This window comes from Phoca vitulina, unplaced genomic scaffold (assembly GCF_004348235.1).
Source record: "Phoca vitulina isolate PV1807 unplaced genomic scaffold, GSC_HSeal_1.0 scaffold2, whole genome shotgun sequence".
NCBI lineage: Eukaryota > Metazoa > Chordata > Mammalia > Carnivora > Phocidae > Phoca > Phoca vitulina.
The window spans coordinates 59,290,374-59,317,012 of NW_022589705.1; the positions used below are offsets into that span (position 1 = coordinate 59,290,374).

General features: G+C 59.3%; 2 protein-coding genes across 4 annotated transcripts in view; one reads left to right on the plus strand and one right to left on the minus strand.

Annotated features, from left to right (window-relative positions):
* The window catches only part of SLC1A7 (solute carrier family 1 member 7), a 43,422-nt gene extending 32,425 nt beyond the window's left edge, over positions 1-10,997 (plus strand). The window contains exons 5-11 of the mRNA XM_032416784.1: positions 735-957; positions 4,718-4,817; positions 5,519-5,752; positions 7,695-7,889; positions 8,667-8,801; positions 9,228-9,330; positions 9,950-10,997. Of these exons, the coding sequence (XP_032272675.1) occupies positions 735-957; positions 4,718-4,817; positions 5,519-5,752; positions 7,695-7,889; positions 8,667-8,801; positions 9,228-9,330; positions 9,950-10,168 (1,209 nt within the window). The 3' untranslated portion in view covers positions 10,169-10,997. The remainder of the gene's footprint in view (positions 1-734; positions 958-4,717; positions 4,818-5,518; positions 5,753-7,694; positions 7,890-8,666; positions 8,802-9,227; positions 9,331-9,949) is intronic.
* Positions 10,998-12,870: 1,873 nt separating this feature from the next.
* PODN (podocan) overlaps positions 12,871-26,639 on the minus strand; it is a 22,663-nt gene continuing 8,894 nt past the window's right edge. The window contains exons 4-12 of one of the 3 annotated variants that reach the window (XR_004302332.1): positions 25,380-25,444; positions 23,880-23,989; positions 22,657-22,813; positions 22,236-22,351; positions 21,019-21,676; positions 17,891-18,039; positions 16,401-16,614; positions 14,658-14,735; positions 12,871-13,789 (exon numbers count right to left, since the gene is read on the minus strand). Coding sequence is in view for 1 of the 3 variants with exons in the window: in XM_032428728.1 (XP_032284619.1) it covers positions 16,428-16,614; positions 17,891-18,039; positions 21,019-21,676; positions 22,236-22,351; positions 22,657-22,813; positions 23,880-23,989; positions 25,380-25,444 (1,442 nt within the window). In the remaining 2 variants the exon portion in view is untranslated. Of the gene's footprint in view, positions 13,790-14,640; positions 14,736-16,400; positions 16,615-17,890; positions 18,040-21,018; positions 21,677-22,235; positions 22,352-22,656; positions 22,814-23,879; positions 23,990-25,379; positions 25,445-26,639 lie in introns of all 3 variants that reach the window. The other 2 variants (XR_004302331.1, XM_032428728.1) reach the window with 2 other exon arrangements.

Below are 26,639 nucleotides of genomic sequence, written 5' to 3' on the forward strand. Positions count from 1 at the left end.
CACTTCACGTATGTTGTCTCATTTAATCTAACGAGCTAGATACGACTGTGACCCCCATTTTACAGATGAAGAAACTGAAGCATGGAAACTTGAGGTCCCATATATTTCCTGAGTGGTTCCCCCACCCCAACCCCCAGAAGACCTACCTCATTGACACTGTGGTGTTGGGAGGAGAGAGGACTCCCTTGTTTGGGCTCCTAGTGCCCAAGGAATGAGAGGGGAAGACCCAGGGAGGGCAGAGGAGGAAAGGGAGCCGGCTTGGAAGCTCAGTTCCTCCCAGCTGGATCCTCTTCTCCTCAAAAAGGCTTGGGGCAAGCTGAACTTTTTCAAAGAGAAGGTCCAAGTTTCCATCAGTGGCAGGCAGGGCTGGCTGGCTGTTAGGTGGATGGAAAATGGATGCTTGGAAGGCATAGGTAGGTGAATGGAAAATTATCTGGGTAGAAGAAGAGATGGGTAGAGGGGGACCCAGATGGGTGTGATGACGCAGAGAAGTAAGAAGGGGGAGGAAGGGGTGGGGAGACGCATGGCTGGGGAGTGTGTCCATGGATAAAGGACTCTCAATTTTCTTTTTGGTAAAATCTTGGTAATACTCCTGCCTACCTCACAGGGTTATTGTCAGTCAAATAGTTCTTGACTGCATCCAAATGTGCCTCCAAGATGTTATTGTTGTTGTTGATGACATTAAGAACAATATTTGGCCCTGACTCCTTCCTGGTTGGGGTGTCGCCCACTAGTACCGCACCAAGACCACCCCCGTTGTCAAATCCCCCAAGATGGCATGGGAGGAGGCCCCTCCTCGGCAGATCCTCGTCTATGGGGTCCAGGAAGAGAATGGCTCTCGTGTTCAGAACTTCGCCCTGGACCTGACCCCGCCACCTGAGGTTGTTTACAAGTCAGAGCCTGGTACCATCGACGGCATGAACGTGCTGGGCATTGTCATCTTCTCTGCCACCATGGGTATGTGCTGCCCGCCCCACACTGGCAGTGGCCTGCAGCCAGTCCCCTTTGCATCCATCCTTCTCTGCCACCCTGTACCCACTAATGTGAATAACCTGGAGTCTCCTATCTTCCAGGTGGCTCCTTTCTTTCCTAGCCAGTGGAGTGGCTTAAGTCCCCATTCTATGACCAAGGGGTGTCTCCTGTCCTCCCCCCGGCTACAGCTGGTGTTCCTCACTTGGAATTCTCCCTCCCTGGGTGCTAGTCAGCCTCCAGGGGTGTCAGCTTGCCCTTAAAGAGGACCATCCCTTGGCCCCCCTCCTAGCAGCCTGTTCCATTTTACTGAAGTCTGGGGTTCCTGGGGCAGGGTGGGGGGACATTACAATAAAGAGCAGGAAAAATCTAAAACTCTCAGTCATTACCATTTCTCTGAAGCCCTTATTTCTCCCCTCCATCTCCCACAGGGGCTTCTCACTGGCCAACTGTCTCCTCAGACATGTCTGTGTCATTTCTCAGGGCCCACAGCTGGCTTCCTGACCACACCCTCCCCTTTGCTACTCTTCTCTGGGAGGTGCCAAGACCCCCAGCCATAGGCTATTACCATGAAGCCATGAAGCTTAACTTGCAAAGGTCTTTCTGTATCTTTTTTGTGTGTGTATTTGCGCGTGCGCACACACGCACACACACAGACACACACACAAAGGTCTCTCTGTATCTTTTTTGTGTGTGTATTTGCGCGCGCGCGCACACACACACACAGACACACGCACACACAGGGAGAGACACACACACACACACACACAGACACTATTATTTTTTCGTAGAGAGGGCCCCAAACTGTATAAGCGTCAGATCCCATAAAACCTATGGGTCTGCCTCTGCCAGCAACACCCAACACACACACGAAACCCTTTTCCTTCTTGGGGACAAGCCATCCAGAACAATCTAGCTCGTCAATCCCCATCTTGTCCTTCGAGACCATGTCAGAGGTCATTGTCTCATTCTAAAATTGCCATCAACCTCCCTCTTCACCCTGGCCAAGGGCCTGGGAGGGCCTCTCCCACCTCCCTGACTTCTCCACAAGGTTTTCTCACCATCCTCTGGCTGCTCACGCAGGGCATCCGGGCGCCATTTTCTGCCTCGGCCTCTGCCCCAGCCCGCATCCAAATCTGTCAGGTCTACCTCCGAAACCTCTCTCCGAGCCGGCATTTCCCTCTGCCCTCTGCCACCCCCGTGGTTCAGGGCCACCGTCACCTCTCACCTGGTTTCTGCACGAGCCTCCTGAAGAGTCCCTGTCCTGGTGTGTCCTCCTCACCGGCTCGCAAAGTCCTGCAAAAAGCCTCCAGGGGCTCTCCAGTGCCCTTGGAAAGGGGGCCCGAGCGCTGCCCGCGGCCTGCGGAGCTCCGCGTGACCCGGCGCAGCTGCCCCGCAGCTCCTCCGCTCCCGCTCTCTCCCCGCCCCCCCCGCTCCCGGCCGCCATGCTGCTTTCCGGTTTCCGGAAGCCGCCTCCCCAAAGCCCTTCCCACTTCCTGCCAACTGGCCGCTCCGGCCCCTTCCTCTCCCCTGCACCTTTCTCATCCTTGCCGGGGGTGGGGGGACGGAGGTCTACATACGCATCGTGTCCTCGGGAAAGTCTTACCGACCCCCCCCAGACTGGTCAGGTGCCCCATGTTCCTCCTTAAACGTCTGACCGACTGCAGTTATCTATCTGTTTCTGTTGAAGTCGCACAGAAGCAGGTGTGCGCTCCATGCAGGCAGAGATGGGCCTGGCTTGTTCCCCATTTATCCCCACAGCCCACCGCCCGGACTGGCAAGAGCAGGCACGCGGGAAAATCTGTTGGAGAGATGGGTGGATGGCTGGATGAATGGATGGGCCATGGTGGATGAGGAAGCTCTTAACGTCTTGGCTCGACGGTCAGGCACGCAGAGGGGCCAGGGCCTCAAGGACCCGAGTGTGTGACAAGATGGTGCTTGGAAGCGCTTGCAGCACATCTGGCAATCGGTCCTCAGTGGACACTCCTCCTCCTCCTCCCCAGCCGCCTCTCTTAGAGGTGGGAACATATAAACAGGACGTCTGCTGGCGGAGCGAAAAAAACCCGGGGACCCTTGGACTCAGTTCACTAAGTGTTGACTGGACGTGTGTAACTGTCCACGTGTCAGTGCATCCGTGTTTGTATATGTGGGCCCAAGTGTGTATGCAGATCTGTGTATGTGTGTCCAAGTCAGCGTGTGCCTGGGCCCGTGCGTGCATCTGTGCGGGCCCACCTCAGGGTGTGCCTGCTTCTGTGTGTGCCCACATCTGAGTGTGAGCAAGCCACACTTGCCCAGCTGCTCTGAATGGTCCCCTCAACACAGCCTCCTCTCCCCATCTCTCCCCTGGTGTTGGGACGTGGCTGATGCTGAGGCCTCATTAGCCTTGACTATTGCAGGAGGCCTCCTGCCACACCCTGGGTCCTGTGCACACCAGCACCCAGCCGGCCAGAGCCCTTAGGTGCCTCCAGGGAGATCTAAGTGGAGACTGACTCAGGCAGGAAGAGGCTGAGGAGCAACAGAGCCGGCAGGGGACCTGGGTCTCAGCTCAGCCAGGCCTCCCCAGGCCAGATGGGCGGGGCTAGGCTGTGTCACCTCCAGCTTGGGCCTCTCCTAATCACAGCAGCAGGGTCCCGTGTCATCCCATCACTGTGTGGTAGCTGTTCTGTGGACCGTGTGGGCTCAGGGCTTCTGGGGCAGGGAAAGGGCCTCTCTCTCGAGTCCCGTAGGCCAGGGTTCAAATCCCGGCCCTGCTTCTCCCTGGCTGACCCAGGTGGTGAGCCGCTCCAAGCACATTGCCAGCAAGCTTTCCAAGGGCAGCCACAGAGTGCTTTGCTCTCTATTTTTGTGTCACCAGAAGGGACAGCTGTCCCTTGTCACTGTTTCAGGAGTGGCCTGATGGTGCTCACTTGCATACAGCTCACCTGAAAGAGTACATAAATGAACACCCCCCAAGGAAGGGAATAACAGGGGCTCCAGGAAAGGCTTTATTAGTCATTCCTTTGTTCCTTCCGTCATTAGGTGCTTATCGTTGAGCACCTACAATGTGCCAGCGAAGGAAATACTGTTGTTGCCCTCATGGAGCTAACCTTCTGCTGGAGGAGATGAGAAGAAACAACGGACAACTGGAAAATAATAGTTATAAGTTGTAATAGTGATATAAAGGGATCAGAAAGAGATGAGACAGAGAAGAACAAACCGGGAGTATGCCGAGGGGAGTGGGGACAGGTCCCCAGGCCGCGTGCGGAGCCAGGCGGACAGGGTTTCAGGCACCAGGACCTATGTGGGCAAAGGCCCTGTGGCAGTGAGAAGCTTGATGTATTCTAGAAACATAAGGAAGGCCAGTGATGCCAGAGCATAGTGAGAAGGTGAAAAGCAGGGCCAGATGGAGGTGGGAGGTGTAGATGGGTCAGATTGACTGGGGCCTGAAGCAGTGGGGAACTTGGTGATGGTCTGAGGGCTCAGGAAGCCAGTGAGGGGTGTTTGGCAGGGAGCATTTTTATGGATGAGCAAGGAGGATGAGACAAGAGCCCTGGTCCAATGGTGGCAGCCGAGAAGGAAGGGAAAGGGTTGGGGGAAGCGCTGGTGCATCAAAGGCTGCTGGGAAGTCGGCCAAGGCCCGCGGGCTCCATGCGCACGTGGCTCTGTCCGCGCTTCACCACCAGCCTGTGCCAGCACGTGATGATGTCGTGCGCAACTGCATCTCAGTCTGTGGCATCCGTGATATGCTTGTGTGTCCCTGTCCCCGCAGGCATCATGCTGGGCCGCATGGGTGACAGCGGAACCCCTCTAGTCAGCTTTTGCCAGTGCCTCAATGAGTCCGTCATGAAGATTGTGGCGGTGGCTGTGTGGTAAGCCTCATGGGGGGACAGGAGCGTCCTCTTCTACCTTCACCCGCCCCCTTCCAGCCCTGCCCTGTGCGGATGGGGGGACACCCACGGTCCCTTCCTCTGCTTTCCTAGCGTAAGCAGAAAGCTGCACAGGAGGCTCAGCCCTGGCCTGGGGCCTCCAGAGCTACACATTTTCCCCTGGATTCCACTCCTTCCCCCACCCCCCCGCCCCCCGCCAGCCCTGACCAGGCCTCATTCCAGCCCTGGGCCTGCCATTTCTGGCCTGGTCAGGCCCACTGGAGGAAAGTTACAAGCTAAGCATAGCCCTGCTCTCCTGGCCCAGTTTCCCCATCACATGGAGTCTCATCAGCTCAGCTTTTGAAGAAGAGGAACACTGGAAGCGAGAACCAGCTGCCTCTCTTGGTTCAGAGCTCAGGCCTTAGGAATCTTCTAGTCCAACCAGTTCAGATGGGGAAATGCAGAGGCTTGCCCAACGTCACGCATGAAGTTTGTGGCACTGCTGGGTTGAAACAAGGGCCTGCTGAGGGCAGGGCACTCTTCAAAGGCCTAGACGGGAAGGCACAGAGGCCAGAGGTCTTGCAGGGCTGGGCTGGTTGAGGGCCGGGGTATGAATGATGCCATGTGCCCTGGTACTGCATCGCTGCCTGGGACCCTTACCTGCCTGGCCCTGAGCTGGCTGCCCGTCCCCACCCTGCCCCCAGGTACTTCCCCTTCGGCATTGTGTTCCTCATCGCCGGCAAGATCCTGGAGATGGATGACCCCACGGCTGTCAGAAAGAAGCTGGGCTTCTATGCGGTCACTGTGGTGTGTGGGCTGGTGGTCCATGGCCTCTTCATCCTGCCCCTGCTCTACTTCTTCATTACCAAAAAGAACCCCATTGTCTTCATCCGTGGTGTCCTCCAGGCCCTGCTCATCGCACTAGCCACCTCCTCCAGGTAGCCCCGGGTGATGCGCAGGGTGGGGAGAGGGCAGTGGCTGAATCTGTTCCTCTGTCCCACCGTCATGTGTCCATAGCCATAGAACCTGGCAAGTTTCAGTGTGGCCCACTTCACAAACTTGGGGGGAGCTATGGTAATGAGACTGATTTTTGAAACGGATTGCTTGAGGTCCCACCTGCCCGCCGAATGGCAGGAAGCCTTTATTGCCTCTTAACGCCTTCCCCTCCCCTACTGCCCGAGTCTCTAAGGCCCACTCAGTCCATGTGGGGGTGGCTTCTGCACACCTGGGGTCGGGACAGCTGACAAGGGATGAATCTGCAATTGCTCTCACCTTTCTCTGCCACACCATGCTTCTGTTGGAGTCGGGCCCTGCGTTGTTTAGGGACTTGGCCCATCTGCAGCCACGGGGACATCCTGGCTGGATGCCCTGTCACACCTGGACAGTGTCACTAGCCGGTGGGGATTTGAATCACGGTTCCATCACCCACTGGCTGTGTGGCTGTGGGCAAGTCACTTGAGCTCCCTGGGCATCCATTTCCTCACATACAAATTGGGGGTTATGGTGGCCTCTGCCTCAGAGGGTTGCCATGGGAATGAGTGGAGATAAGCCACCAAAGGGCAAGAAGGCTGGTCTGGGCTAGATGAGGTGGCACCTGCTCTCCAGGATCCCAGCCCACAGCAGAGTGCAGAAGAGCCCAGGGGGTTGGAGTCATGCAAACCCAGGTGTCTTTCAAGGGGGATGAAGAAAGGGTGGTTCTATACTCCATGAAGAAAGGGTGGTTCTCCCCATAGCAGATGTCCAAGCTCCATATGAAGGAAGTCACCTGAGCTCAGGCCTGTGTCTCTCTGGAGCCAAAGCCTGGCTCTTCCTTCCAGCCCTTATTGCCTTCTCTTCTCTGGGCCTCACCCTTCCAATCTGTCAAATGGGAATGAAGGCCACCACAGAGATCCTTCCTCGGCAGCCACATGACCCCATCCTTGGCAGCCAAAGCACCTCAGGAAGAACTGAGGAGAAGCAGAGCCACAGGGAGGAGAAGCCCCCAGAAGCCTCATTCAGGAACCTCCACACAGGGCAGGGCCAGGAGGTGGAAAGGAAAGACAAAGTCCCAAGTGTCTGCTGGCCCCCAGGCCACAGGCCAAGCCCTGCTGGAGCCAGCAGCCCTGGGCCATCTCCTGCTTGGCAGGAGCCACAGCCTTGGGCCCAGCACACTGGGAAGTGGACATGGGTCCCCAGGCAGTGGCCTGTGGCAGAGGAGGGGCACTGGGGCCACCCCAACCTGCGTTTTTGTCTCAGCACGGCCACCAGGAGCTTCGTTGCAAATACTGTAATAGTGATCGGAGTGGTTTCTGCCGTCTGAGTGCTTGCCAAGTGCCAGACACTGTTCAAAGCGCTTTCTCGTTAAACCACCCTCATAGCGCTGTAATCTAGGTATCGCGTGGGACAGGGAGACTAAGGCATGCACAGGTTGAGGAACCTGCCAGAGCCACTTGGCTAGTGGGAGGCTGGGATCGAAATCCAGCAAGTCCGGCCACTTCATCTAAGCATGGCACAGCGCTGTGACTCTGGGTCAGCCCCTCGTCCCCTCTGGGCTTCCGTTTTTTCATCTGTAAAACAGCCTCAAAACCCCTCCCTCACAGGAAGCCAAGAGGATCGGATGAGCATATGTAAAGCACAGTGCCTGGCGCAGAGTAGGTGCTCGGCTGGTGGCGACTCCTTTCCCAACCTGTGTGGTCGGTGGGGGTCTCTCAGGCGCTAGGCCGGGGCGGGCCTGGCTGGGCCGCTGATCTCACACTCCCCAAGGATGCCACTTGAGGCCACTGCAAAGCTCCTTCAGCCTCTTCTCACCGGTGACGAGTAGGCTGCGTGGGGTGGGGACAAGATTCCTGTCCCTGGCAGAGAAAGAGGGTGGTAGGCAGACACTGACCCCTCTGCCCACAGCTCAGCCACACTGCCCATCACCTTCAAGTGCCTGCTGGAAAACAACCACATTGACCGGCGCATTGCCCGCTTTGTGCTGCCTGTGGGCGCCACCATCAACATGGACGGCACCGCACTCTACGAGGCTGTGGCCGCCATCTTCATTGCCCAGGTCAACAATTACGAGCTGGACTTTGGCCAGATCATCACCATCAGGTACATACCTGACACCCATACCCAGTGTGGATTGGCGGGGGCGGAGAGGAGGACACTGGAAGGGCCTTTAGGATTCTTGAGCTCCCAGATATGATGGGGTCTCGGGGAAGAGGTTTGTTCCAGGCCACACAGCAAGTCAGTGCTGCGGCTGGATCGTGACCTGGCGTCTGTGACTCAGGGCTCCTTCCCCAGCGGCACCCTGCAGAGCAGGCTGGGAAGCTGAGGCCCAGAGGAGGGCCTGCAGTCTGGACACGCAGGGCAGCGAGGGGGCTGCAGGCAGGCACGGGGTGAGCAGAGGCGGGGGCCGGGACGAGGGACAGAGGGGGGACTGCTAGTGTGGCTGGAGCTGAGGGAAGGGTGCTGGGGTGAGGGGCAGAGGTCGTGGGGAAGGCCTTGCGTGCCAGGCCGAGGGCACAAGTCTGGCCCTGGGAACCAGGCCCCAGAAGCAGGCTGGGCAGGGCTGCGTGGGGGACGACCTGAATCCCCGGGCAGCTTCCTGGAACCCGACCGAGGCAGTGGCTCCAGGCACAGGCTTCTCCACAAACTCCTCAGGAGTTTCTGCTGAGGCCAGGGAGGGAGGCCATGGGGCCAGAGGACCTTGAGCAGGGACATGCGCCCCCACTGCGAGAACTTCCCGATGTGGCTTTCCCGACAAGCCCTGCCCCGTATGGCTGTCCCCAGAGGCCCTGGCATTCTGGCTTCCCTCTTGGAGCCAGGGCCCCAGCAGCGAGGCCCGCCCCTCCTGCTTCTCCCCTGTTCTGCCTGCCCCTCCCGCAGCATCACGGCCACCGCGGCCAGCATCGGGGCGGCGGGCATCCCCCAGGCTGGGCTCGTCACCATGGTCATTGTGCTGACGTCCGTGGGACTGCCCACTGACGACATCACCCTCATCATCGCTGTCGACTGGGCTCTGTGAGTGGGGTTCGCCGGGCAGCCGGCGGGGGTGGGCCGGGGAACTGCCGTGGTCTGGCCCAGCGGGGCTGCCGTGCTCATGGACACCAGCCCAGCCGGCGGCATAGTGCGTGGGGCCCAGTGTCCGAAAACGAAAATGTGCCTACCCCTGTTCAAAACTGATAAAGAACTTCCAGAGGGTGGGAGCAGAGCCTTAGACCCGGCCCAGGCCCTTCTAAGCACGGGCACAGTCACGTGCCCAGGAAGCCAGCCGTGCGTCAACCTGCTCTGGCCTCGCCCCCGGTGGGGGGGGGGGGGGCTGGTAGGCTCAAGAGGACCCGAAAGGCACCTTGCTGTGGGCCCCAGCCTGGGCTGAGCGCCACCCACCACCAGCTCCTCCTACAGAAAAAAAGTGCTCGCCACTCACTGCCCACTCTGGCTCACCAGGGACCGCTTCCGCACCATGATTAACGTGCTGGGTGATGCGCTGGCGGCCGGGATCATGGCCCACATCTGCCGGAAGGACTTTGCTCAGGAAACAGGCACTGAGGTGAGAGCAGTGCCTCCCTCCTGGCCTGGCCGCTGAGAGGGTGAGCTGTGGGTGGCGGGGGGGATGTTACCAGGTCCTCTCACCGGGGCCGGCAGCCTTCTGCCCAGCCCTCCCTGCCTCTGGCCTCGGTCTCCTCCTCTGTACGGGGGTGACTGATTCCTCTAACGGCTGCTTGCTGAGCACTCACCACGGCGGTGGGTGGATCGTGGGAGGAGCAGTGGGAACAACGGAAGATGAAGCCCTGGAGCCTGGACCCTCGCGTGGAGGTGTGTTTGTCCTGCTGACAACAATGCAAATGATTGTACGTCTGCATAGGGCTTCATGGTTTTCAGGGCTCCTTCAATAACTCTGTAGCAGGCTCTCCCACTCTGTGTGTGGGGGGGACAGGCAGGGGAGCCACCAACTCGCTCGCCAGACGGTGTGGCCCTCCTCCACTAAGACAGCCTCAGAAGGAAGCAGGACAGAGTGGAACTGGGGGCCCAGAGAGGGCCTGGGTGACCTATCAAGGTCCCACAGCACATCCATAGGAAAACCAATCACATGGTTTGCTCATTCAGTCCACCCCAGTGTCTAACCTCACTCCCTCCTGCTGCTACCAAGGCCTGTTTCCCCTCCCCAGAAACTGCCGCCCTGTGAGACCAAGCCAGTGAGCCTCCAGGAGATCGTGGCAACCCAGCGGAACGGCTGTGTGAAGAGCGTGGCTGAGGCCTCAGAGCTGACCCTGGGTCCTGCCTGTCCCCACCACATCCCCGTCCAGGTGGAGCAGGACGAGGAGTCAGCTGCCACCTGTCTGGACCACTGCACCATTGAGATTAGTGAGCTTGAGACCAATGTCTGAGCCTGCAGGGCCACAGGGGCCAGGGGAGGCCTCCAGGGTTAGGCGCCAAGGGCAGGATCTCAACTCACCTACTTTTCTGAGCACCCGCCAGGAGCCAGGCTCACACACTCTTCCCACCCTTGAGAGGCCAGAATGAGCCCCACTTGTCGGACAGTGGAGTTCCGGAAAGGGAAAAACTGCAGGTGGGAGCCCCAGCTGGAGAATGATGAGCCCGCATGGCCTAAGCCCCGGCTGTGACATGTCTACTGTGATGGCCTAGGAGGGTGGCAGGCAGGCACTATATGGTCTCACTTTCTGGATCACACAGTTGAGGCTCTGTGAGCTGAAAACATTCACGCCAGGTCTCAGAGCAAATAATGTCAGGGCCAGGACTCTCACTCAAGTCTTTCAAGCCTTGCCACTCCTTCCCAGAGAACGGGGGGGTTTCTGCCCCCCTCCGGGAGCTCTGAGCCACCACTACCTTCAGTTTATGAAGACATAACAACAGCCTGGTTCTGCCCCAGCTGTGTCCCTGCCCAGGCCCGTCCCCCTCCCTGCCCTGTAACACGTGGCCTCAGACAAACAGCTCTCCCCGAGGACAGCCCAGCCCAAGGCCGAGGCCCACTGCCTGCCGCGTGCCACAGCCCATCCCAGCAGTTGTCTCTCACAAAGCTCAGCCGACGTGGAGAGGGGATGTCTTCAGAAGAGCTACAGGGACCCTTAGAGACATCTGGGCCGGCCTGCCACAGGACAGGTGGGCCAGCCAGGCCTGGGGAGGCAGGCGTGATGGGATGCTTTGGTCAAGTTGCCCACGGAGCCCTGGGGTCAGCCCTCTACGCAAGCCTGTGTGACGAAGTGGTGTTAGATTTTCTACTCCTTTCTGTGTTTGCATATTCAGTGATAACTAAATAAAGGTTTTGTTTTTTAAGTCTGTGGGCGTAGCGACCACACCCTGGCCAGCATTTCTTTATTGGGCTAATATAGGCTGTCTGCGGTGCAGACTGGCCCGACTGGGCAGCCAATGTAGGGTCAGGCCTGTCCATGTAGCCAGAGGATAGACAGGTCTAGCTGGCCTGGCAGTGTGTGGACAGGCCTGTCTGGGCAGCCAGAGTGCAAACGAGCCTGTCCTGGGGGCTGGAATGAAGCCAGGCCTGTCTGAGCTGTCATAGGTAAGAGGCAGAGTACGAATCAGCTTCCCCGGGGGCCTGTCTCCACAGCCAGTGTGGACAGACCACAGAGATCAGTCCCCACAAAAGAGACAAATTTCCTCAAATAGTCTGATCCCTTTGGTGAATGCTTTGCTTTCAGGAGCGGACATGCCCAAAGACATTTCCAGACTCTCTCCCTCATTCTCCTCAGGCCCAGGGTGCCTCCAGGAAGCTCACAGGGGACACAGAAGAGCCCTGGCCACACGGCCTGTTCTGAATGGGCTCTGGGGAGAAGACGCAGCTCTAGGGTCTTGCACAGAGGAGCCCTGGAAGACACTGAAGCGGGGGGAGGGGATGGGCTTCCCAAAGTCACTCAGAGACTCAGGAGGGCACTTGCCCTCCCAGCCCCCACTCCTGAACTACTTCCTATCCTCCTCCCAGGGCCGCAGTCTGAGGAGTCCAGGAAGGGCGAAGGGCCCTGATCCTAGGATCCCCGTTCCATTGCAGGGCCAGGGGCTGGAGGGTCTACCATGGGAACATCCTTCCTTCATTAAGGCCTAATCACCAAAGAGAGGTCAGAGGTCAAGCTATCAGTCATTCCCACAATCATGTGGACGGGCTAAAACATCCCTTCCCTGTGTCACATCTCTAAGGCCCTTTGAGCAGTGGAGCCTGGCCCACCCCAAGGCAGGAATCTGCTCTTTACTGGGCTCAACAGGAGCATGCTTACACATCTCCAGGAGTGGGAGGACACTGCTTCCTGGGCATCTCATCCACTGTGGGGCGGCTCTGCTCGCCAGAGTTTCTTTTTTTTTTTTTTTTTTTTTAAAGATTTTATTTATTTATTCATGAGAGAGAGAGAGAGGCAGAGGCAGAGGGAGAAGCAGGCTCCCCGCAGAGCAGGGAGCCCGATGCAGGACTCGATCCCAGGACCCTGGGATCATGACCTGAGCCGAAGGCAGACGCTTAACCGACTGAGCCACCCAGGCGTCCCTCGCCAGAGTTTCTGCTTTGCTCTGAGCCGGGTGCTGCCCCTCCAAGTTCCAGCTCTGGCCCTGCTGGGGCTGGTGGGAGCACTAGACATGTCCGTCATTTCTTCCCTGGGCAGACCTGCAAAGACCTGGGCCCCCAAGGGACTCTGCTCCAGCTCGGGCCTGCCTCCAGGCTCCTTCCCATCCCAGCCGTCCTGGGGACACCCCCATCAGTGATGCCCACTCAGGGCGCAGGCGGTCCTCCAGGTAAGCCTGAGTAGCCCAAAGCCGGGAGGTCCTCTGCTCAGATGCTCAGCCCCTGGAAGTGCAGAGTGAGCTCACAAGCCCCGTGTGGTGGTCCTGGCCGGACCTGCTGACCCCCACCAAGCAGACGGGCCACACATGCCTCAGGCCTCCTTACCTGTGACTAAACCCCACACCCCTGGACCTCGGCCCGTAAGATGACTTGCGGGCCCAACAACTAAACTCTGCGCCGACTCTTGCCGGTCTGGACAGGCCCTGAGGTGCTTGTGTCCTGCCCACCCCCAGCCGGGCGCCGGCCCAGCACCTGACAGGAAGCACACACAGACACGGCCACGGGCTGCCAGAAAGGGGTAATGCTTTTATATTAGTTTTTCTGTAACAAGAAAAATCAGCTTTGAGGTGTTGTTTTTTTTTTTATCATTTTTTTCTTAAAAAGAATTCAAAGTCCAAAGGCACCCAGAACTCCCCCACAGGCCCAAAGAATAAAAAAGGTATGTCATCAGGGCAGCTGGGCCCTTCCTCCTTGCTTAGCCGTGCCCCTCCACCTCACTCCTGCCCAAGGCCCCAGCCGCCCCGGGAGACTTTCCCTCTGGCCTCGGTGGGATTTCTGTCAAAGACGTGCCTGTGGCTGGCCGGGGCATGGCAGGGGGTGACCGCCCCAGCGGCTGGGGGCCAGGGCAGCAGTCCCAGAGGGGGGAACAGAAACGTCAGCTTCTGTGAGTTCCAGAGGGTGGCAGGCCCCTGGCCACAGAGAGCTCCAAGATAACTCTGTCTTCTCCAGTGGACGGATGGACAAACGGCTGAGCAGATGGCAAGCTGTTCTGGCCAGTTCTGGCTGGGGCAAGAGGTGTTGGTGGCAGGGGCCACAGAGGGCTGTCTGCATGTGACTTGTGTGTGTGGGGGGGGGCGGGGGGTCCATGGTAAAGGGAGCAGACACCCGTGGGAGCCAGGGCAGGGTCAGACCCTTCCCCGAGTCTGCATGAGTCCAGGGGCATGATGGCGATGGAGGGCCTGGGAGGGGAGCGGAACTGTTCGGTGGGCGCCATGCAGCCCGCAGTGTGTGGACGTGTCGCGGTGCCTGCCCATGTGTGGCTGAGGGCGCTGCCGGAACGGGTGGGGATGGGAGACCGTGTGCTCAGCCTGTGTGGTGGTGGCGGGCGGCTGGTGGGGGCGGCACTGGGTGCGTCTGTGAGCATGGCAGACCGGGGCTCACAGGGCACGGGTACGTGCTGCAGAAAGGGGTCTGGCGGTCCGCTGTCCTGCAGAACATGTAGAAGAGTCAGGAGCAGACCTGCCAGCTTTGGGAAGGTGGGCTTGAGCTAGGAGGCCCCCCCGAGGGGACTCTGGGAGGGCTAGGCCACTGCAGGCGGGAGGGGGAGTTGCCCCTGGGGGCCCAGAGCCAGCAGGCCACCCACTGGGCAGTGTTCTCGCTGACTGGCCAGGCCTGGTATCGACTCGCCTCTGGCCACTCCCCAGGGCCCCTCCCAGGCAACCCCCCCAACAGACCTGCCTGAGGCCAATGGCCTCCAGAGGGGGCAGATTCTCCCCCATCCCAGGACTCCACAGCCCCCTCAGGAGGGCCAGAGCATCCTCACTGAACAGCTGGTCACCCCCCTCCCTGACCCCCGGCTCTGCCTGAGGACAATTTCTAGACAGGAGGTCTCCCCCTTCTCCCCTGGGGCCCCGGCAGCAGGGGAAGGGGACTCCCAAGCATGGCCTCTGGGCCTGTTCTCCGAGCTAGGATAACGACCCCATGCACATCCTTCTGTCAGCCCCACCTCCCTCTGTCATCCCCCCATGGGGTCCTCACCACCACCCTGCAGTCTCCTCTCTGACCCAAGCCCCTACTTCAAGTCAGTGTCCTAACAGTGGCCCAGGGGCCCCTTCCCATGGTCACAGCCTGACCCTGTGACCCTGCCAGCTCAGCTCATTCTGACCACAGCTCTCCTCCCGGCTACTCACCACATGGTGCCCACTCTCCAACGTCCCTCTCCAGAGGCCCTGCCCACCCCACTCTCCTGTCTACACCTCCTTCGCTTCCCAGCCTGACCCCCGGGGTCCACGCTGCAGCCATTTGCTTGCCAGTACCCTCAACATCCTCGTTCCTTACCCTTCTGTCCCACACACCTGGCCAAAAACCCCGCCACGGATGGATCCAATGGCCCATCTTCTCCACACCCACCCCGGTCAGCCGAGCGCCTCCTGCTGCACAGAGAAAACAGAAGGCTGAAGGCATCGGGCTGATAGGACTGCGTGTCCAGCCACCAAGCCACTAAGCTGTGTGTGGCTGCAGCCACTCGGTCCTCCGTCCCTCCTGCCAAAGCCGGTCCCTCCTACCGTCTCTACGGGGCCAGCTTCGTCCTGCTCTCCTCTGTCCCGTCTTTAACCCCCTCCTCCAGGCCAGCCCCTCCCCATCAGCGCTCCAACCGGCTCTGTTTCTGAACAGGGCACGAGGTAAATGGAGCCCCACCTGAACTTCACACCCCCGTCCCCCTGCCACCCTCTCATCTCCTCTCTTCACAGCCAAACTTCTTGAGAGAGGTGTGTACGCTCCGTGGGGTCTCTCCTTGCCAGCTCCTTTCTCCACCCCCACTGCCCTTGAGGCCACTCCCCCACAAGGTCACAGCTGAGCTCCTCGTGGACAAATCTGGGGGTCCTTGCTAGGGCTCCCTCCACCTGCCTCTCAGCAGCACTAACACGGCTGCTCTCTCCACAAGGGCCTTGTGCATGGGGACGCAGTGTGTAGTCGCACGCACGCGTCCTCCACGCGTGTGCCAAGCACGTACCTGTTCTGCGCCTGCGGATGTTCCATGGAGCACGTGCATGTGTGTCTGTGTGCACTATGCGTTCTGCAAGTGTGTGCTCTGTGCGAGTGTATGCGTGTTTATTTTTTTTTTTAAGATTTTTAATTTTTTATTAGAGAGATAGCGAGCACAAGCAGGGGGAGCGGCAGGCAGAGGGAGAGGGAGAAGCAGGCTCCCTGCTCAGCAGGGAGCCCGATGCGGGGCTCGATCCCAGGACCCCGGGATCATGACCCCAGCTGAAGGCAGACGCTTAACCGTCTGAGCCAGCCAGGCGCCCCGAGTGTATGTGTGTTTAGACACACGTGTGAGCATGGGTACATGTGTGTGCACCATGTGCCCACGTGGGGTGTTTGTTTTGCACATGCACATAATCTCCCTGTCCTTGACTGCCTGGGGTTTTCCTACCTCCTTCCCTCCTGCTTCCCTCCAGCCCCTTCTGCAGGCTCCCTTGCAGCTGGCCATGGCCTCACACTCTCCCCAGGCGAGCCCCCCGAGCCTCCTGTGGCCTCGTGACTATTTCTAGGCTGATGATGGCTGGACCCCCATCTCCAGCCTAGACCTCACTCTCCAGCCCCAGACCCGCATATCTGGCGCACCCCTGGGCAGCCGCCTGAGCACCGCCCCCCCCGGCCTATCTAACTCAACATTCCTACCACCTCAACAAATCTGCTCCCCCAGTACTGTCATCCTCCTGGGATTCCAAGCTAGGTCTGGGGGCTTGTCTTCTCCCTCACCTCATGCCCAGCAGGGCGACTCTGGCCTCTGGAGTCTGCTTGTCCCTTCCCAACCCCCTCAGGCCATCTGCTTGTGTGCATCCTCACTGGCTCCCCCATCACCTGCGGCCTGGCTCACAGCAGTAGCCTTCTCCTGGGCGCCCATATCCATTCCCTGCTTCCACCGTCCCGGCCCCTGCGCGTGTCCCATTGGGGTGCTCATCACCTTGGAGAGTCCCCAGCCTGTGCTGGCCTCCCACAGGCTTGCCAGCCCCTCACCCAGGGCCCATACTGGGGTCAGGGACAGGACACTGGTGGGGAGAGGTCAGTGCGCCCCCACACAGACCACCTACCTATGTCACATCCGGTTCACCCTGTCACTATCGCCTCTCCTCATCCTCTTCATCCTCGTCCTCCTCGTCTTCCTCATCTTCTTCCTCTTCCAACTGGCCCCGGTCCTTGGAAACGTTAGCAAACTCAAAGTTGCCTTCTATGTCCAAGACCTGCAGGTGCTTCAGCCTCCGGAAGGCACTTTCCACCACGGAGCCCACAGCCAGCTTGTTAAACCTGTGCGGGCCGCCATGTGCGGTCAGTGCCAGAGGCCTGACCCTCAGAGTCCCCACCCCCACCCACCCTAGCAGGGAAAGAGGGAACAAGATCTCCAGGAAGAGGGCACAGTAAGCACAAAAGGGGTGCAGGGCTGGGGGGGGGGCAGTGCTGAGAAGCAAGGTGCATCGTATAAGTCCCAGCTGTTCAGTGTGGCTATAGCTTGGAGGGGGGAGTGAGCCCAGACCCTGGGCCACTCATCTCGTACAGTGAGGGGCAGGCCCCCATCTGCAAATGCTCCAAGATTTGGGAGTGGCAGACGTGGGCGCCTCCTCTGTGCCTGGGATTACCTCCCTCTGGGATTAACCCCAAGGCCTGGGGCTCCAGGGTTGCCAGCCTAGAGTTGCCTGGTATGGAGTGGTACATAGGCAAGGCCATGGTCAAGCTGGGCCAGGGCGGCACTCGGGCTGAGGGGAGGCAGAGGCTGGGCTCTGATATCAGGCCCCTCAACTCTTTGTGCCTTAGTCCCCCACAGGAGCCAAGGCATAGGTCACACTCTACCCCAACCCAGCCACCAATGCCCTGCAGGTGCACATTCTGCCTTCTCGAATCTGCCCCTTCTCTCTGAGTCCGGGGGTTGGTTAGGTAGGATGTTGGGAAGAACCACCCTGACTCTGCTGTCCTGGGGAGTGGGCTCCCCTATTAAAATCATCCTAGGGGCGCCTGGGTGGCTCAGTCAATTAAGCGCCAAACTCTTGATTTCGGCTCAGGTCAGGATCTCAGGGTCGTGAGATCAAGCCCCACATCGGGCTCCATGCTGGTCATGGAGCATGCTTAAGATTCTCTCTCTCTCCCCCTCTGTCCTTCTCCCCTCTCCCTCTGTCTCTTTAAAAAAATAAAATAAAATAAAAAATTCATTCTAAACCCCACAGCTCAGCGAGGACCTGAACATCTGCCATCCGAGGCCCAGGCTCAGTCCCGGCCAGCTGCGGGCACAGCGGCCACCTGCACTCTCTGGTACCCCTTCCCGCCACAGTAACAGCAATAACGCCCACACGCACAGCTTGTTAAAGTTTCTGAAGTCCTTTTACAAACCTATAAACCTCACCAGGCCCGGCCAGACTGTCCCCACCCTTGAGAGCTGATGAAACAGAGGCTGAGGGGGGTGTGGGATGTACCCAGGGTCACATAGCCAGTCAGTGAAGCCAGGCTTCGAACACCGACCTCTACCTGGGAGCTGTTCCCGGATGCCTCAGCGATCCTGCCAGAGCCAGGCTGACCCTGGGGGCCCTCCTACCTGAGAAAGATCCCTTTGAGGTTGGGTGTGGAGTCGAAGGCATTGGCGGGCACGGTGCTAATCTTGTTGTTCTGCAGGTACAGGTACTCGAGGGACTCGGGGAGCCCCTCGGGGATCTCTGTGAGTTGATTCCCAGCGATGTCCAGCAGCTGTATGAGTGACCAGGGGAGTCAAAGCACTTAACGTCTTGCAAAGATCCCACCCACCCCCTGGTCTATCTAAATCTTATGCCAACCCTGTGAGGTGGGATCTAGAACTACCCCCATTTTCCAGGAGGGGAAACAGAGGCTCAGAGAGGTTAAGAGATCTGTCCAAGGCCACGCAGCCTGCATGAGGCTGGAACCCAAACCCTTGTTCTAACTATGTCCTGCCCAGCTCCTTTTGCCTTTCCACATGAATTCACAGCCAAGATAATCTGGGTGGCACAGTCCCTCCTCCTTGGCACGCCTGTCCCCCCCATCAGACTGAAGGCCCCAGAAGGGCAGAGGCCAGGGATCCTCCAGTCTTTGAATATCCCCACACTGGTCCCAGATGAGGGTGGGGGTGGGGGTCCATACGGGTGGGGCTGCTCATTCACGGACTTCAGAGGCCATGTGGGCAGAGGCTGGGAGCAAGGCTTCGAGGCCCACAGTGACCCTGGCATGGCAGCCAGCCCTAGGCTGGTCAGTCTCGGGGTCGGCACATGCCTAGAGTGCCGGCAGCAGGTGGCCAGGGAAATGGGGTGGTTTTCCCAGGGCGGAGCAAACATGCGGTGGCAAGAGGCCTGGACGTGCATGGGCCCAGCCCCCTGCCCTCCCCCAGGCTGGCAGCACACACTCGCTCCCACACACCTGGGCAGGTACGGGTGCTTCCATCCTCCCTGAGCTCCCTTCCTCACCCCGACAGGCTGAAGCTCAGGGTCAGGAAACTGGGGGCCATGAATCGAGATTCAAGATTCAAGGGGAAACAAGCTTTACACACCTTGGGGAGCCTCCCCGTCACCTCCCCTACCCAGCAGGAATCCCTGCTCCCCGCTGTGTTCCCGCCACACAGCCCTGGCACCGCCTCATTCGTTCCAAACATCCTCAGTGCCCACGGGTGCCGGGGAAATGGAATCCACGGAGATGCTGCCTCTGCCATCGGAGGCTGCGGGCGGGGGTGGACCCAAAATCTGACGACAGCCGGTGGAACTGGGCTGTGTGGAGGGGACGCAGGGGAGGGGCCTGACCCAGCCTTGGGTCAGGGGAGCACAGCAGCCGGCACAGGCGGGGGCTCTGAAGCAGGGGGAGCAGCTGCTTTAGAGAGATCCCACAGTGTGAGGAAGAACCCCCCACCAGACACCTCATCCCTGCCTGAAGTCACCCAGGCCGCACCTGCCCATCCCTGAGGGCTTCCTGAGGGAGGTGACACCTGGACTAAGTCCTAGGTACATCACAAGCTCTAGGAGGGTAGTGCCCCTCCATCTGTCTTACTCCCCGCCAGGTCCTCAGTTCTAGAGCAGCTGTGTCTGCACATGGCGGAGGCCCGGGACAGGCTGCGGAACGAAGGAGTGAGCAGGTGTTAGCAGGGTGCTGGGCTTCAGCGGCGGGGCCAGGAGGAGTGACACCCAGTGTGCCTGGGAGACTAAGGAGCTTGGCTGGGAGCAGAAGTAGGCCAGCCCTGAGAACTGTGGCAAGGATTCTGCTCTGGGTTCTAAGAGCAATGGGGAGCCATGGGAGGGTTCTGAGCAGGACTGGAAGGTGAGCGTGTGTTTTTCAAGGTACCCACCAACTGCACATGGGATGTAGGAGTGGAGAGCTCCTATGGAGCTGGGGTCCAGGTGAGAAATGGGGGTGTCTTGGCTTGGAGTATGGGCAGCAGGGATGGAGAAAAGTGAGTTGAGAGGTGTGACAGTAACAATGGGTGTTGGGGGGCAGTGGTATGAAAAGGGGGTGTCAGGGGCAGCGTCCAGGTCTCCCGTGGGCACCCCTTCAGCGAGTTAGAAAATGCAGTAGGAGGAGCAGGTGTGGAGGAGAGGACGATGGGATCTGGGCTCCTGAGGACAATCCACGAGGGCCTGGCCCAGGCAGCTGGATCCCGGTGTCTGGCCCTCAGCAGGGCCGTCTGGGTGAGGAGGGACCCCAGCTAGCTGTTCCTGCAGGGCCAGCTGCCTACCCCAGCTCCCACCCTGATCCGCCCTCAGGGCTGAGCCCTGCCTGCCTGCCCCGTCCCACTCTGTGGGCTCACCCCTGCACCCCCCTCAGATATCCTCATCATGACTGCTCTCCCAAAATACAAGTACTGTGAGCCTACCACACAGAGGTCCCCGGGGCCAGCAGTGAACACAACAGACTAAAATGCCTGCCCCTCATTCTAGCAGAAGGGCAGGCAACAAACAAGCAGACAGATGACCTAATGCCCAGAGGGATGAGGATTATGAAGAAAAACAAAGCACAGGAGGGTGATAGCTGGTGAAGGAAGACCTCCCAAGCAGGTAACATTTGAGCAGCGCCCTGAGAGAGAGGGAGGAGCAAGTCCAGGGGTGGGGGGTGGAGGATGTACATTTGGGGAAGGGGCAAGTAGTGCAGCAGAGTGGGGGCACTTCCTGACCTTGCAGCACCAAGGCCCTGCCTCCCAGATTTCTCTACTCAAGTTCCCTCTTGGTCCTCACTGAGTGGGGGCTTTCACTTACAGCCAGATACCCCAACTGACTCAGACCGTGGCCACAGCAGCCTCACCCACTCAGCAGCCCCAGCATGCCTCAGGTAGCCTCCCCGAGCCCTCGGCACCATGAGGTCACCCTGCCTCCCAGACCTTGCGCCCTCTCCTCCCCCAAGCCCAGCCTTTCCCAGCCAACTGTTCCTGAGCCTTCAGATGGGTGAGCTTGACTCTCCAGTGCCCCCCGCACTGGGCCCACCCGCCCCTGGACCATGGGCCTCCTACTTGCAGCCATGAACCCCCTTATCCCCACAGCCCTCCTGCAGATGCTGAGCTCAGCTGGCTGCGCCTGGCATGCCAGCCATACCGACTGCTTCCTGGTCTAGCCCCCACCCCACGGCCCGGCCCTCCCACCCACCCCTCGGCTGAGCCCACACGATGCGTGGGCGCGGGGCAGCCACGGCAGCCGCACCCCACCGGGCATGACCCAGCCCCTTTCCCCTCGCCCTTACCTGCAGATGGGCCAGGTCCGCCCAGGCCCGGGGGCCCAGGGCCCGGCTGCGCAGCCGGTTGCCGGTGAGGTAGAGCTCACGCAGCTGGGCCATGCCGGCCAGCGCCCCGCGTGCCAGGGCGGCCAGCTCGTTGCGCTTGACCTTCAGCACATGCACGTTGCGCGGCAGCCCGGGTGGCAAGGTGTGCAGCCGGTTACCGGACAGGTCCAGCGAGCGCAGCAGGCGCAGCTTGCGGAAGGCATCGCGGTGCACCTGTGGGCTCGTGATGCGGTTGTAGCTGAGGTTGAGCTCCTCCAGGAAGTAGGTGGTGGCGAAGTCGTCGCGGCCGATGCCGGTGATCTGGTTGTGCAGGATCATGAGAGTGCGCACGCGGCGCGGCAGGCCGCTGGGCACGCGCTCCAGGGCGTTGTTGTACAGGTGCACCGTGTGCAGCCGCTTAAGGCCCTGGAAGGCCCGGGGGTGGATGCCGCGCGCGCGCAGCTGGTTGCTGTGCAGCAGCAGGTACTCGAGGCTGCGGATGGGCGTCAGCACGTCTGCGTCCACGCTCCGGATGGCGTTCTTCTCCAGGTGCAGCAGCACCAGGCTGCGCGGCAGCCCCGCGGGGACCCGCGACAGGTTGTTGCTGGACAGATCGAGGTACTCCAGGCTGGAGAGCTTCCTGCGGGGGGCGGGGGGGGGATGAGGACAGTTGGCGGGGGCCCACGTGGTGCTAGGTGCCATCATTGCTCCCGAGGGAGCCGGCAAGGGAACTGCCTCTAATTCATCCCAGCTCTGCCACTGGGTGACCCACGAGGGGACCTCAGTCCTCTCCCGCCTCTCCTTGGGTTGATGCAATGCTGTATTGGTGTAGGAAGAATCTAGCGTGGTTTCTGACACAAAGGAGCTTCTCTGAAGACCAGTTGTTTAAGGCCTTCTGTAGCCACCCTGGGCCTAAAAAGTGAAAATTCATTTGCCTTCAACAAATACACTCCAGTCTCAACTTTGTACAAGAAGCCAGCCTCTGAAGATGCCTCACCGGAACTTTGGCGGGTTTTATCTACACATCACTCGTTCTCGGGGACAGAAATGTCAGCAGAGGCACAAGCCCCTAGGTTCCTTCCCCAGGAAGCTGGCCAGGGACAGGTGGGGGGGGCGGTGTGCGCGAGGCCCTGGCTGCTGGGCCCGGGGAGCGGCGTCCCGGGTCCCGGGCTCCCACGGGGGGCCCAGGCGGGGCTCACCAGAAGGTTTCGTTGTCCAAGCCCTCGTCAGTCAGGTAGTTGTTCTGCAGGTACAGCTCACGCAGGTTGCTCAGCTCACTGAAGGCACCTGGTGGGATCTTCTCCAGCTTGTTGTTCTAAGGGGTGGGATGGTCGGGAGGGGAGCATAAGGGACAGCCAAGGGGTGAGGGCAGGGCCTCGGAATGAGATGTGGAGAGGGGCCTGGGGAGCCGTGGGAGGAGGGCCAGGCCTGGAGCATTCTGCATGTGATATCGACAGCCAGGTACCTGGGCTTCTGCCTCGTTCCCTACAGTGGACACTGTGCCCTCTGGCCTGTGCCCAGGGCCCCACAGCCTCACCACTGGGCCTAAGTGGACCGGGGCTCTTCCCCCATTGCAGGTCCCTACTCTTTTGCTGCCCCTCCCCACGCTCTCCCTCCCACCTTGAGATGCAGCTTATAGAGGGCAGGCGGCAGGTGCTTGGGCACATGGCGCAGGAAGTTGCTGGACAGAATGAGGATCTCGACGTTGCTAGAGCCGTTGAACATGTTGTCCGGCAGCCCGGCATCCGCCAGCTTGTTGTTGTGCAGGTACACGGACCTGGGGAATGAGGCACAGGTCCTCACCCACCCAGGCCCCCTCCACCAGCTCACCTGATGAGCCTTCAGACCCTGCCCAGGTTGGGCCTGGGCCCAGGGTACCCTCTTCCCATTTGAAGAACCTCAGACCCCTCCTAATCCAGTCCCCGCCACACAGCCAAGGAGACCAAGGACCCACCTGAGGCTGCCGCACACCTCAGTGGCAGAAACAGGACTCTGGATCCCTGCCTGGCAACTCCACGCAGCTGGCTCTGAGTTCTGTGGGACTTCCCGCAGATGGGGACTGTCCCTGCCACCTCTTTGTATCAAGTGTCCAGTACAGGGCCCAGCTCAGAGGAGGTGACCTCTCATTCATTCAGCAAATATATAGTGAGTGTCCCTATGTGCCAGGACTATTCTAGACTCTGAAGAGAGAAGCAGTGGACACAACCAACAAGACCCTGCCATCATGCCGCTAACATACTAGAGGGAGCAAAGACCAGAAATAAGAGAAACAGAAGATATTTAAACATGGAAGATATAACTCATTCTTGCTGTGTGACCTCTCTTGGGCCTCAGCCTTCTCATCGGTGGGATGGGACCACACACAGTGACCCCGGCTCCTTCGGGGGATGGAGCCAATCAAGTGAGGGGACAGATTACGGGACAGAAGCAGCACTGGGGGTTGTCAGTATCCCCTAGCACCACCCTGCCCTGTTCACACCCCTCTGCTAGGAGGCCTCACTCCTCCCAAAGCAGCTCTCAGTGAGGGCCGGCTCTACCTGTTGGAAGATGCTTCCTTCCCCCACGGGCTGCAGAAGGAGGGAAAAACCCTCACCCAGCTCCCCACAATTCCGCAGACATCACTCTCTGATCTTGTCTCTGGGACAGATTCCTCTCAGCCTTCAGATCCTGCAGCCCAGGCACCCCCACCACAGCGCTGAGCCAGGGGCATCCTGCCAGCTGCCCGGCATGCCCCTCCTCCAGGGCCTGTCTGGGCTTTCTCTGCCTTGCTCAGGGCTGGGAGTGTCTGTCTCAGCTCCTCCCTCTTCCCCAGCCGGAGCCCAGGGCCCCATCTGACTTCTCACCTCAGGTTTGGCTTCTGGCCGAAAGTGAGCCCGTAGATCTTGGTGAGATAGTTGGCAGCGAAGTCCACACTGATCAGGGTATTTGGCAGGAACCGGGGTGCCAAGGTCAGCTAGAAAGGGAAGAGTTGGGGCAGAAAGACCAATGGAGGGCAGAGGCGGACTCTGGGTCCCCTCCAATTTGTCACCTGCTTGCAACCAGAGCCATCTTTCTCAACTGGAAACCCATCCCACTCCCCTGATAACACAAAAACAGAACCTCCATGGCTCCCTACAGCCCTGAACATGGAAAGCCCTCTAGGCCGGTGCCCTGCCCTGCCCGTCCTCCTGGTCTCTCCCCTCATTGCTCCCCAGCGCAGACTCTCTGTACAGCCACCATGAGGACCCACACTCCTCCAGACACCCCCCCGCCCCAGTATCTAGCCTTCATTCATTCAACAGTAGGCCCTGAGTCTGCAACATTGCAGGCCTGGTTCCAGGTGCTGGACATGCCCTGGGGAACAAAACAGAGAAGTGTCCCCATCCCCACCCCCCTAAAGCTTGCATCTTAGTGGAGAAGACAAGGAACAAGGAACAAAAGTATCGGAGAGTGGTAACACGTTAGAACAGACTGAAGACAGAACAACTGGGTTGGGTGTGCAGGGAAGAGGGGACACTTAAGGCATGAAGGCACTGCTAATGCCATCTGAGGGAAGAGCACCCGTGGCGGCAGGGGCAGCGAGGGCAGGCCCCGTGTGGGGGCTGCCAGGTTCGGGGGCTGGAGTAGAGGGAGTGAGGGGGAACGGGAGTTGTAAGGCCCACACACAGGCCCTCCGACCACAGGCCACGGGGAGAAGCGTGGCTTTCATTCCAGGTGGGAAGTGAAGCCTTGGGAGTGTTTGAGCTGGGGAAGGGGGGATGAAGGGGCTGGTGGGCCAGGGCCAGAGGGGAGCCGAGGGCTCACAGTGGGACTGGGCGTTGGTGAGCAACGCACCCTGGATTTGTGGCTCAGACTCAGATTTGAGTCTTGAGTGGGAGGAGTAGAAAGGGCTGGGGACGGCCATTGCATATGGCCATGATGCAGATGGGTGCTAAAGCCCGGGGAGGGGATGGGTCTCCTCGAGAGACCTCAGAGAGAAGGGGCCAAGACAGAGCCCTGGGACACACCAACTGTTTTGAAGTCGAGTGCCTTTGTGCCTCTTCTCCTGCCGTCTCTTCAGCAGTGCCTCCCCCTTAGGGCCCCTGGCCAAAATCCTGTTACCCTTCATGGCCCTGCTCAAATGACACCTCCTCCAAGAAGCGCTCCAAGTACCCCCTCGCTAGTGGGGATGAGCTGTCACCCCCTACACTTCCGTAAGGCCTGGGCCTCTGTTTTCATTATCTGGCCACTCTGATGCCCTGCATTAAAGTGTGGGGTCCTACCGGGACCATGTCTGAGCAGCAAGGGGGACCCAGCGGCCACCCTCGAAAAGGCCCTAGTGAAAGTTCCCTGAGCACAGCCCCAGACACCAGGGGGCCCCTTACCTTGTTATTGGCCAAGTACAGGTAATTGAGGTTGGTCAGATGTTCAAAAGCCTCCTCCGGGAGCCCTTCAAAGGACAGGCATCGGTCAGAGCCCTGGATGAAGCAGATGCTACGGGGGAGCACGCCACCACCAACCCCCGCAATGCCCACCCCACTGGCCAGGACTGCGGAGGGCCCCCCCTGGAGACAGGCTGGGTTCCGATCCCTTCCCAACCAGTCCCAGCAGGCCTGCCCAGCCCTCTCTTCTTTCCCCTGGCTCACAGGGGCCCCGGCTCAGAGGAGCAGGTGGAAAGGGCTCAGAAATGACCAGTCCTTCACCTGCTCGGGGCCACCCTGGCAGGAATGGGTCTTCATCAGGTCAGGCCACAGGGCAGAGGACCCAGCCCCACCCTTCCCCACCAGGAAGGAATGCTCCCCTCAGGTGTCAGAGACCCTCCTGACACCCAGCCGCAGGGCAGCGTGGGGCAGGGCCCCCTGCACCTCCCCACCACCTGGCCCAGCCCTGTCCCAAGCTGGCAGATGTGATGTCAGGACTTGGCTGTTGCTGGGAGGCCAGCCAAACTGGCCCTTCTCCAGTCCTTAGGCCAGCCTCTGACACTCAGTTCCGGGCTCCCAGCCCCTGGAGATGCTGGGACTCAGCCAAGTATCTAAGGAGAGGGAACAGTTACATAAACTGCGCGGCGTCCCTCCGGGGACGGTCTTGCTGCCGCTGGGTAGAGTGACGGCCACCAAGAGCGTTCAGCACCATGAAGGATGCTGCTGTGTTAACTGCTAGGAGCAACGAAGCAGTTATAGTAGTTACCCTATAAGCCACCCTATAAGCTCAGCTATGAATTAAAAAACACAAAGAAAAAAAAAGCCTAGACTGGATATGGGGAGGGTTGTTCAACTGTATAAACTTCTCAAAACTCATCGAACTGTACTTTCACGTTGGGTAAACATTACAGGGTATAAGTTAGACCTCAATAAAGTGGTTTTTTAAAAAGTGGAAACAAATATACCAAAACATCAATACTGATGAACTCTGCGTGGCAGAATTATGAGTGGGTTTTTTCTTTTCCATTTCATTTTCTACGTTTCCAAATTCTCTATTATAATCATAAATTATTTTCCTATCAGAAAAAAAATAACCTTTTATAAATCGAGGATTCTACAGCTCTTTGATTCTAAAGGCCTTCTGTGAATCTACCTACGAGCTCTGACAAAGGCCCTGGGAATCAAAGCTTCTTTGAAGCCTGTCCCCCGACCGACCCAGCTCTC